The following is a 12181-nucleotide window of genomic DNA, read 5'->3' on the forward strand; positions in this document are numbered from 1 at the left end:
TATTCTATCAACAGTTTGTAAAGAGGAATAATAAGAGCCTTTCACTGCAGAAACAATTCCAATCCCTCCCTTTTTAGAAAATAGCTTTGCAGTCTTGTCCCTCTTTGCAGTGTATTACTCGCACAGTAATAGTTTCTAGTTCCATGTGTGGTACTAACTGGATCCTCTGAAATAAATTTTCTGTGATTCTGGTGAGATCTGCATTCTTCAATGCATCTAATAAACTCCTACATGCTGAATAAACAAAGTGGTAAAATATAATACACAAAGATAGGGGAAGGAGGAGATATAAAGGCAAGCATTGTTCATCCCATTCAGTCCTCCTTCCATTAGCACCTGAACCACTTTGGTCAGCAGCAGACCAATTTGAAAAATCACTGCCACTTGATCAAGAAATTTAGACTAATCAGCATGTGGATTTGTTATCCAGGAGAGAAATTTTGCAATGGGTGAAACTAAGGCTATCATAATTGTACAAAAGTGCATGAATTGGATAGTAAAGTTTAAATTTCTCTAAGCTTTTTTGTTTTAGAAGGAAAAAAAAAGATATTCTGTACTTCCTAATTCTGACTCATTATTCATCATGATTTCACCCAATATTCAGGACACACTGCAAAATGTATTGATATTGTTAATATTTTAGTATAAACACTCACCAGTACTTGGGATGCTCAAAGCTGTGCATTTTTTGTACCTCTCTGAAGGACAAGTCACTGGCATGAAGTTTTGCTTACTTCTTCCACGAAAATTCAAAAGCTGTAAAGAATGATGCTGTTTTCCAGACTTAAAAGTTTGTGGCTTGAACACCTACATTAACACTTACAGGATGTTTTAATACAGATGGGTGTAGCAACAGATGTTAAAAATAGGGAGGCCACACTGCACTTCAGCTGGTCACAGAAGTCATTACAAGCTGTTATTTCTGTTGCAAAAATCCACAAAGTACTTTCAGCATAACTGCTTGAATACCACTAGGATGAATACTCAAACAAATATGTATTTACATAATGGCTGTGATGTTTTAACTTTTAGTAAATGCTGCAGAGAGTACAATTTGTACAGTTGAGTAGTTGCAGAAACAGCCACAAATCACAGAATGGGAAATACTTGTGAATACTTTTTTTTAAGACTTCTATGCTGGTCTGTCTAGGCAAATTGACTATAAGTATTTATTACTGTCCCCTTCTGGAAAATAATACCAACTTCTGAAAAGGGTTATGTGAAGATTAGTCAGTTAATCCTTAGGAAGCCCTCCAAATAAAAAATGCAGTATTAAAGTACTATTTGTTATGATTTACTATTTATACAGACAATGCATTTGTGAAGTATAATTGTTCCCAATATCATCTCTGTCACTGCATTAAGAAGATAAAAATTATAAACTTCCCTGGAAAAGTATGCAGCAAGTTTTGTCATCAAAACATGCGGTCGTCTTCATTGTCATAATAAAACTTGCTATATAATATTTTTCATGAGGAAAGCACTTTGCCAACAGTTACATTCATACTTCCATTTTGTGATGGATTTTATCAAAGTACATAATTGTTTCCTCCATCAAAGAAAACTGGACAACTTTCAGGACAAATTAGTCTAACCCAGGCACCTCTATAGAACATGTTCAGAAAGTGAATGCAGGCGTCAGTCTCTTCTCCTATTCATTTCCACCTGAGGGCTTGTTTATTGGGCAGTCTACACTGAGTTTGAGCATTCAGCAGTGTGGAGCTTCTGCTACTAAGCATCCTTTAAGAATTTTGGAAGAGGGAATTGCTTTTTGTCAAGAAACCACATGGGTATTCTTTCTGTTGGAGGTTGAGGATTCATTTTTGGCTACAGCATAAATGCCTCTTACTGCAAGTGAGATAAAAATTGTATGTGAAAGCAACGGTGTTACATCAGTTCATGCTAAATGTTTAGGGGACATGTTGCACATCTGGAGCAATTAGATGGGATCTTCTTTGGCAATCTGGAACATATGTACAGGATGTCTCCATAATGGCAGTGCAGCAATAAGGATGTCATGGTAAGGGGTTTTTTTTATAACACATCTGCTCAGCTTGAGGTCTGGTGTGCTATTGCTGTTGCCAAAGCTCTGTGTCCTTTGGCTTTATGTTCCCAGAATTGTCATTCCTGGTACAGTTCTGCTTTCCATGATATGATTCCCTGGAACAGTATCAAAGCTGTCTTAGCTCTGATCATTTGTTTGGCAGTGAATTGGCTGCCAAAGTACCCACTCACTCCATCAGATTTCAGTCACCCAGCACGCAGTGTGTTGCCAGCGTTTCTAGCTCTGTAGTTGGGATTTGACAAATGCTGCTTTTCGAAAGAGTAACAGACATCACCATGCTATGAATAAACAATATTGGTGTAGGAAAATCATGTAAGCCAGAGAGTGATTCAGGCTTCCAAATTTATTCTCATTTCATTATTTTAACTGAGCAGTGCCCAAGCATTTACCTTTTGACATTTTCTGACAACACAAAATATCACGTTGAACTCACTTGGTTAAATTTTAACTCACTTCATTAAATGATAGAAAAAAATCAAGAAATTTCAGTGGAAAAATGCTCCTCATTTGGGCAATCACAAAAGTAATCTTAATTCTTTTCTGGAGCCGTGAACATTTCTTGTGTGTATCCCTGAATGTCCTTAATTCACCCTCTGTAGCCTGAATCTAAGGATACCCCCATGCAGGATTCCTCTGGGACTGACAGGATTCCTGTATATGGCTCTCTTTCAGCACAGCTGCTTCCTTTCATTTCCTATGTGTCTCAGGCCTCACTGTGGTAATTTGATCTGTGATGAGGATCTGTGCTGCAAGCAGGCATATGTAGCTCATAGTAACTGTCTGTCTCCAAAAGCCAAAGGTGGGACAAAGCCCCAAGCTCATGCATGCGATATAAAATAGAAGAGCCAGATTCTGCTAAAGACATTGATTTGTTTTCTTGACAAAGTTTTCTAAAATCTCTGCCTCAAAGCCTGTGTTTCTGAAATGAACAGTTATGCAGAAAGCAGGTGATGCCAGTAGGGCTATGTGAAGCACACAGGTGTGTGGGTGTGACATGAGGGGCATGCCTTGTGCAGGTGATGCTATTCATCCACCTGAAAGATGACTTTCCTAGTCCTAACTCTAAGACGCTAAGTGCGTTGCATCTGGGACATTATTCCTTTGGTACCTTCAGGGATCGGTGATCGAAGATTTCTTCAAAATGGAGGCCTTTCCTAGCAGTCTTGGGGAAAGTCAGGGACAGCTGACAGGGTGAGGGGTTCTTCTGAGGCCTTAATAATGCACAATGTACAAATCTCCATCAGGTTGCTTCCTGCTTTCTGCTGGTCCCTAATCCGCTGTTCATTCTAGTCACTTCACCTGCAGTTACCATCTGAGCACAAAGGCTGCTGAGGTGTATACAGGTTGCCTAGCAGAATAGAAATGCAGTAAATGAAATAAGGATAAGAGCTATTTGAAGGCAATCGGTGCTGATTGCATACTAAAATGGACCACAAGCTGAGAACAAACAGAAAGGCTGATTAAAGAGGAATGGTTAGAGTGGAGATAGAGACTGGATAATACATCAGCTGGGAGCTGCTGACTATTTAGGTGTGTGATAAAGGGCCCCCATAGTGTGCAAACTGCCTCTATGCCACTGCAGTAGTAGCATGTGCATTAGGTTGCCACAGTGAAGCATTGCGTGGTCCAATTGAAAAAGAAACCAGACTCATGAGGGGTTTTTGTTAACAGTTTTGCTGCTAACCAAACCAGTATTGCCTGTCTGACACAGCAGTCAGTTTCAGAAACTTGTAACCTGTTCCTCTATTGCTGTTGCATTATTTTTAAAGCATAATGCTACCCTCATATGCAAAATAATGTGTCGCTTATAGTGATTTCTGTTCATATATACAAACCCCAGTAAAAAAAGTTGAACACAATGTATACACTGGGAAATATAATCCTGGAATATGTGTCAATGACATGATTGTTCTGTAAAATAATCCTGCCCACGTTTCCTTTCAGAGATCTCTTCCTCTTTATGCGAGTTGCAGCCAGGTTGGGGATGCTGGCTGCACGTGCCCGAGTCGCATTCTCTTCAGAGCGGACTGAGAAAGCAGTCAAGTCCATGTCTGCATCCGTGTCATGATAGCAGCCGTCGAAAGCCATTGCTTGCACTGCGTCAATACTATACATGCCTGAAGCCTGGCAACAAAGAATAGTTATTCTGTGTCTAGCAGAAGCCATCTTAATAAATAAAAATAATAAAACAGAAAATAAGCAAAGCTTTCTCTTCAAGGTTGCTCCCCGTGTTGAGTGTAAGGAGAATATGGCTACCCCACAAAATCGTCTAGCTCAGATACTGTCATCTGTTGGGCCTGCCCCCTTGTGCAAGACTTGAGCAAGAAAGGGGATATATGTAATAAACACACTTAGTCTGACTGATTATTGCCAGCCGACTTACATGTGCCCCAGGTTATCAAACAGAAAAATCAAACTCTGCCTCTCCTGTAGGTCAGCGTTGCTAGAGCTGTGGGAAATGATTTTGAACATTTCCAAGAGTACTTTTTTGACAGGATTATGAAATCATGTGAGCAACATGTGCATCCTTTGTGTGTCTTTCCCCTTGTGATACTCCAAAAATTGAGTTTACATGTGGGGATATTCACTGATGCAAAGGTTTTAACTGCATGTTTCTGAAAAGCCAGGGAAAGTAAATGTTTAACTTGTAAATGTTTCTGCTTCAGGCACACTTTTCTAAAAATGACCATGTCATTCATCTGATCTTCAGACAAAAAGATATCATTAAACCTATCTGCCTAATTGGAAACAGGGAAGCAGGAGAAAGAGAAATAGACTCTTCTCCACAGGAAGCAGGAGGGGATATTGCACCAGGACATTTCAGGGTATGTTTCAGAGAGAGGAAAGGACCAAAACATTGGGACTCTCTTGATCAACAGGTATTTGAGAAACGGAGTGAAGGAGACGTTCTTCAACAAAAAAATAGTGATGTACTCCCTAATTTCTGTCTCAGGAAGAGGGAGGAGAGAGACATTCCCAAGATCCCAGACAGGGTGATACCTTTCCTCCCTTCAGTCAGGTAAAAGTGAGATACAGGGAGGAGTCACAGACATGGTTACTGCACGGTTACCACAGTGCTGTATCAGGATTATTCTGTGGCTTCTGTGATGCTTTCTGAAGGCAACAAAAAACAGGATTGTACCTTGCCCCTTTTCTTGAGTTGCTTTCTCTCTTCAATTGTGGTGAGATAGTTCACTGCTGCATATTCGATGACAGACAGGAAGACAAAAAGGAAGCTGATCCATAAATATACATCCACAGCCTTTATGTAAGACACTTGAGGCATTGAGGCACTTAATCCAGTAATGATGGTTGACATTGTCAGCACCGTAGTTATACCTGCCAAGGAAAAAGGGGAGATTATCATAGTACAAGCTGACTGGTTCTGTTTAGCTCATCACCTCTTGCATGGACAGCATAGCTTCATAGGTCATATGACTGAGACCACCTTTAACTTCATCACACAGGCTCTGAAAAGTAGAGTGAACCATGAAGGACCTATCACATATGATACTGAAACCAGGATGCCATAGCTGTGCTCAGTGTGTGCAGTTAGAGCTGCAGCACACCAGGTTCAAACAGCACAGACACAATGCTGGTGATTCGGCAGTGTAAGGAACACGTGCCTATGATAGCTTTAGGCCTTGCCATAGAGGACCAGTGAAAGCAGGGTTGTGGTCAACAGAGCTGTCTGCTACAGTGTCCCACAGTGGGGAAAGGGAAAGAATTTCTTCCCTCACTTCATAGGGCCAGGGTCTCTGCAATGCACCTTTCTAGTGCCTGTGCTTCAGTAAAGAATCACTGAATTCCCTCCCAATCTCTTCTCAAATTGTACTTCTTGAGAACATAACATTGGCTCATATGTCTCTGTCATAGCTCCTTGGCTTTCTAAAAACATTCTAGCATGAAAAGCTGAATTCATCAAAGGTAAGATATGTTTTTTCATTGACTCACGTGTCCAGAATTACACCCTCATCTTTTCAATCTCTCCTCTTATGTGTGCCTATTCCCCTAATTTTCATTGCCCATTTAAGACTTCTAGTTTTGTTCTATCTTGAAAAAAACCTAAAACCCAACACAAAACTGATTTTAAAGAACTAAATGTAATTCCAAAAGGGAAGACATCTCAGCAGCATCCCTAAGTCACAGCACTGGCTGATAATATAGCTTTTCAGTCAGGTCTTAGTATAACCTTTCTCCAGTTTTGTCCTAGTTCAAGCCCACTGTAACATAAAAGAGTTCTTGCTTTCCCTCTCTTTACTCTGCAAAGTTTGAAATATATCATATAAGAGGAAATCTATGCATTCAAAATCTGTATACTCTAGACGAGGGAGCTAAGGTTTTTAAACTTTGTTGTTAATGTTGCTTATAAATTATGTATGCTTATGCTGATGAAATGTGTGTTATTCCTAAAATTCCTGATGCATAACCTTCTATAGAAATCCATATATAAATTGAAGAACATGATCAGCAAAACCATCTCAACAGCATTACAAATGACCTACTGAGACTCAAAACTTTATTTTTAAATATGAAGTTACATTTATTATAAATAAAAGGAATTAGTAGATGTATTATTAACAGTAGGTAGGAGATATCATAACTTATGTTTAGATTAACAAATAGATTTATATCCCATGTATTAATAGTTTTAGATTGTGCCAATAGAAAGAGATCTGAAGTAGCTATAGACCTATATTTTCTAGATTAGCATAGCTGTAAATAAACATTAAGGCTCCCTCAGTACATGCAAGTTTCTTTCTTACACAAGGATTCTCAAGGATTGTCTAAGAAATATGGCAAAATGCAATCAACTTCTGGGACCAGTATCAGTGAGAAGACAGAACAGGAACTTCATTATTTATTCGCAAACTGGCAGCCTGGGGACTCCTATGCATTATGGATGCATTAGCTATCCCACTGTTTTTCCACCAAATTTTCTGAGAGATGTTGGAAAAAAAATAGAAAAAATATCTATTAATTCCAAGGCCATTATTGTTAAATTCCCAACAGAAGGCAGTCTTGAAATGATATCAGGTGATTCATCACTGAGAAAACCAATAATATTATAAAAAAACACTGTAATTTGTTCCTTTTTATCCTGAGCCTGTGGTGTTCAGAACTAAAACTGTGAGAGCAGAAAGGTGCCTAACTTACTCTTTGGCTTCCACAGCATAAGATGTTAGGGCACCAAAGCAAACCCAAAATACCTGACAAAGAACAGGACAGTTCAGGAAACTGGATCCAAGGCAGTAGGAAGATATCAACAGATTCTAGAGAGAAAGTGAGGCACAAAGCCTTTAGATAGATTGTACTGCGCCTTCTAAGCATCTCTCATGAGCCACAGATTTGGGGAAGGATCAGACTACCTCTTACTTTCCTAAGAAGTGGAGGCGGGGGGGGGGGGGGGAGCAGTGTTTGCAACAAAAGAAATAAAGTACAATTCAACAAAGGGAAATCTGAAGAATTATCCCTCTGTGCTGTGTGAGTTGCTTTCTAGTACAGCAAAGCCAATCTGAAGAAACATCCCATTTCCAAACTTGGAGGTTGACTACAAGAGTCTGTGGTACTGACAATAGTGGCAATAATAATGTTGTTTAGGCAATTACTTGATATACTTGCTCTTGTCTTGTGTAAATAAGAAGGTAAAGTAACTTCAAAACCTTTCCCCTATCCATTCTATACCTCTCAAAAGAATATAAGGTAAAGGTTTACCTAATGATACCCTGGCAGGAACAGCTCTTCTGTCAATCCAAAATGAAACCCAAGACAGCATCACCATCAGCATAGCTGGGAAATAGGACTGTAGCACAAAAAAGAAAATATGCCTCCGGAGGGCAAAATTTATAAAAAGTCGGTTGTACCAACCTATTGAAGAAAGAGAGCAGAGGGGTTGGGGAGAAGAGAAGAGATTGGTGTTATTTCTGAATTCTGTTTACTGGCCCTGTCTTTCCAGTAGGTATGGTGTGCCCACATCAGTGATAATAAGCACATACAAAATATTGCTACCACCCTGGTTTTATATAATGCTTTGCACACTGTCACTCATACCACATTAAAATACTGCTGCCTTGGGAGTGGATGATCACAACTGTCTAAATAAAATATTGTATTATACTCAGAGTTAGGAAATTGAAAAAAAAAGTAAATAGATTTACAGTGAAACTGTCAGCAGAATGCAGACAGAATATAATTATCCAGTTCAGCTAGGACAGTGAAGCCAACGCTCTACCTCCCACAGAAAGTAGTCTGCTGCCTCTCACGGCTACAAATACCAAGGCAACAAGTAGCATTTCTTTTCCTCTGATCAGACTGGAATATCCGCTCAGTATTGACTTCAGAGGAAAGGCTGCCATCTAGTGAATTCTGGGGCAGGCTCTGTGCACCAAAGCTCGTGTGCTATATACCTTGTGCAATGGGAAGCAATTCAGTATACAATGAGGAGAAAAAAAGACAGAAATAGCTGGCTGTACAGCATCTGCTTTTACGATGCAAATATGATGCAAATGAATGAGCCTGTGTTGGAACAGTCATGCCTTTACAATGAGCTACTTTAAGAAATGAGTATTCTGATAATAATCCTATCTGGTATTAAACATATCCTGTGTGGTTTCAGCCACAGAGCAGGCTTTTGTTTTTAAAAATGATTGTCACAAAACCAGTTTGAAAGTATTGGTCCTATGGAGGCCAAGGAACTCCAAAAGCTCCAGTGTTTCTTTGCAAAAATTGTCCTTAGAGGTGAAACCTAAGGAGTATGTTGTGAGAGGTGAATGGGATTGTCTAGATGTGTAGTTCACTAAGATTCACAGGGAAGGATACACAGAACCTAAAATGCAGAAGACTGCTTTGTCAGCAGCGTTTGTGTCCATTCTGTTGTCCCAGACTCTTCTCCTTGTCTAATGGGAGAGGCGTCCCATTAGAGTTGCACTGCTTGTTCCCCACAATTACTGCTGGGGGGCTCTTCTGTGTGTAATAACTTTCTTCCAACAAAAGAAATTAGAAGCAAAATAGAAGAACAAGAGAAAATGGAACCTTGTGGCTGAAACAAAAACTCAAAGCCGAAGTGCATGTCTGAGAAGTGATAACATACAAATGGTAGTATTCTAATTAACAGATATGGTACATGCATTCATTCAGGTACTTCCCAGTGGTCCCTGTAATTTAAAAGTCTTCACCCTGCTGAGTCAGCTGATCATCAAGACATCTGCATGTTAAGTCTCAAGTAGTTACACCTTTACAAAGTCAAAGGTGCTGTAAAGGTGCTGTAGAAGGCTGGGTATAAGAATGGTATAAGGTTGCACAGTTGTGCACAAGGGTGCATTTGCCTTGCAGAAATGTTTTTTAATGAGGAATAGCAAGGTGAAAAGAAGCCATTAGCTGAGTTCCCAGAAAACAGCTTCGACAAACAGTTATGGCAGTTTAGTGGAAAACATCCCAGTTTTCTGCTTGCAGCAAGGGCACATTTGACTTGGTTCTCAGCAAGACACAGTTAAGATGGTGGGGAATCACCCGCCCTCTTTTCATATGACAGTGGCTCTTGAAAGCTGGAATGCTGTCCTTAGCTCACACACCAGCAAGAGATAAGGATGAAGAACCTGATCAAGCTTTGAATTCCTTGCTGCTTAGGCTGCATCATAATTGAAACTGAAATTTATGCATTAAATATCAGCCATTAAAATATGAGAACTGTAAATTTTAATGGGTCTTATTTGAAGGCAAAAAGAAGCTATCCTGTAAATAAAATACAGTAAATAAATCTATTTGCAGCTTTCCTGTATGTCTTAAAGGACTTTTTCCAACACTTTGTGCATTTCATCATATTATATGAAATAATTTCTAATCCATTAATCAGGCTTGATAACTGAAGGGCAATATCACACTGAAATGAATTGACTCAGACTAGAAAGTAGAGTAGCAAGCATGGTATTTTATCTTGTTAAGGAAAGTATGGTTAAACTATTTATGCAGGGGAATGTTTCAAAATTTATAACTGCGTGTACAATGCAAAGAAGATAAAAACCTCCTTGCATGGGGACTATAATAAACTCCTAAGGCTTTGAGCAGTTTGCCAGAAAGTGTGGTTCCAGATCTATAGGGAAGAATAAAAAGCTGTCTGGTGCAGATACCTGTTTTTAAAAAATGTAGTGGTGACATAAAGGAATTCTTGTCTGCAGCTTTATGTATAAACATGGAACATTAAGCAAACTCTCATGCAGAAATCTCATAGTCGCTGAATTTTTAATGATGTTTACAGCTCCAAAAATGAGGAGATTTTAGAAAATAAAACACACTGGGGTTCCTCTTGTTTGCTTTCTAGTAATTGACCCTTGAGGGGTTGCATTTTTAAGTTTTTCTATACAACCAGGAGGACCAAAATATACCCATAAACCCAGAGCCTTTCAGAGAAACCCCAGGATTTGTCAAGAGCTAGCAACAGCATATATTTGGTTGTTCTGCATGCTCATTTTCTTCAGGTTCTTTTTGTCAGATGTTAAGTTATAGGTATTATTATGGCCTCTTCTTGTAATATCAAGAGAGTGTTATATAGGTAATGTAAAAAGAACGGAGGGCCAACAGATCACAGTGACTGACAGACCTCATTTTAACTGTACGATCTCTCACAGTGGTAACAGTCATTTCTAAACAACAGATTAAAATGTGAAGGACATTCTGTGTGACTGGGTCTCGTGTTTCTCTCTTCTAATGCCAAGGGCTTACGATACCAGTACTGCTGTAAAAAGCTAGTCCACTGGAAGCACTGAATTCTTCAATGAAAAACTGGGACAGGGAGATGTGTTCATCTGTGCTCAGGGACTCATTTCCATGTTTCCAGTATAACATCAGATCATCTTCATTGTACGCATCTGTGAGAAAGTAAAAACTAAATCATCACGTCTGCTGGCATAGAGCTCCTGTTTTCTTTTCTTAGGGATAGGAGATTACTTGAACAATTTGGGAAAATCACAAGGAAAACATGTTTTTCATCTCAACTTGTCCCTTAGTTGACAATGAAAAATTTGCAAAGGCCATTTTTCAATCTTGTTGTAGTGGAACCCAGGCTTGTGTCCTGCCAGCAGTTTGCTTGACAGAGGAGGAAGAGGGAACACAGGGCAGCTGTGAGTCACAGTCCTCACAGCTCTATCACCCTTTGGATCCCAGGGCACATAGGGCCTGTAGCTCTGGAGCTGCCTGAACACTAGGAACCTGTTCCTTTTTGCAGAGACTAAACAAAAACCCAGCATCCCAGTTCTGCTCATAATTAGGATAAGAATAAATTTGGAGATATGAAAATGCTCTGCAAGACAGAATTACCTTTCCCTGTCCAGCTCTGCAGCTTCCTACAAAAGGCTGAGTCAGGGGTGGAAAAGCCGACACTGCACAGTAACACAAGCACTCATTTCCATTTTTTCATGAGGTCAAATCCTGACATCCTATTTCAGTTTTAACTTGCTTTTTTTCCCTCAAGCAAAACATGATTTTTGACAGAGAAAAGATTTTTAGATGTAGGCCTTGGAATATCAACCCAGTCAGAAAAGAGCAGGGTGCATCTTTGCTTTTCCATCTTCCCAAAGTGTATTGGGTTCCAGAAAGATCAAAAACTGGCCAGTTTTTCACATACAGGCTAAAGGATTGAGGTCACACATTAAAAGCAGTGAAAAAGGTATTATGAGCAAAATGGAGTGCTGGTAAGAAATGAAGAACAGGTATGAATTAAACTTACAGCTTTCCAGTTCTAAAGAACAGTTCTGCGTGTCCAGAGGAAACCTACTGAAATCCATGAAACACATAGCAGAAACTGTTATTCTGAAGAAAGGAACAGGAAAACAGAAATCAAATGAAAATTTCGACACTTTCTCAGGGCTGTGCAGACATCTTACTGAGAGCCCCAACCAATATGCTGATTAGAATCTGAATGATTGAATTTTTCTACTTTTTGGGGTTTTTTAGGCACTTCTAAAATTGCTTCAGGATAGTGAGATAAAACTAAGCCCATGAGAAAATACATGTTTTAAAACAAAAACAGTTTCTTATTAAATACATTACTAAACCTTTCACTGTCCTGGTCCTTCATTAGCCTTTCACGTGTTTTACTTTGAAGGGTTACACTTATGAAGA

The 12181-nt window shown here is 39.4% G+C and overlaps 1 protein-coding gene across 1 annotated transcript in view; it reads right to left on the reverse strand.

Moving 5' to 3' along the window:
- Nucleotides 1-3886: 3886 nt before the first annotated feature.
- Nucleotides 3887-12181, reverse strand: part of GABRR3 (gamma-aminobutyric acid type A receptor subunit rho3) — a 31693-nt gene continuing 23398 nt past the window's right edge. The window contains exons 5-9 of the mRNA XM_026100155.2: nucleotides 11787-11869; nucleotides 10789-10929; nucleotides 7781-7933; nucleotides 5208-5404; nucleotides 3887-4189 (exon numbers count right to left, since the gene is read on the reverse strand). Coding sequence (XP_025955940.1) covers nucleotides 3887-4189; nucleotides 5208-5404; nucleotides 7781-7933; nucleotides 10789-10929; nucleotides 11787-11869 — 877 coding nt within the window. The remainder of the gene's footprint in view (nucleotides 4190-5207; nucleotides 5405-7780; nucleotides 7934-10788; nucleotides 10930-11786; nucleotides 11870-12181) is intronic.

The sequence above is a fragment of the Dromaius novaehollandiae genome, chromosome 1, assembly GCF_036370855.1.
Source record: "Dromaius novaehollandiae isolate bDroNov1 chromosome 1, bDroNov1.hap1, whole genome shotgun sequence".
Lineage (NCBI taxonomy): Eukaryota > Metazoa > Chordata > Aves > Casuariiformes > Dromaiidae > Dromaius > Dromaius novaehollandiae.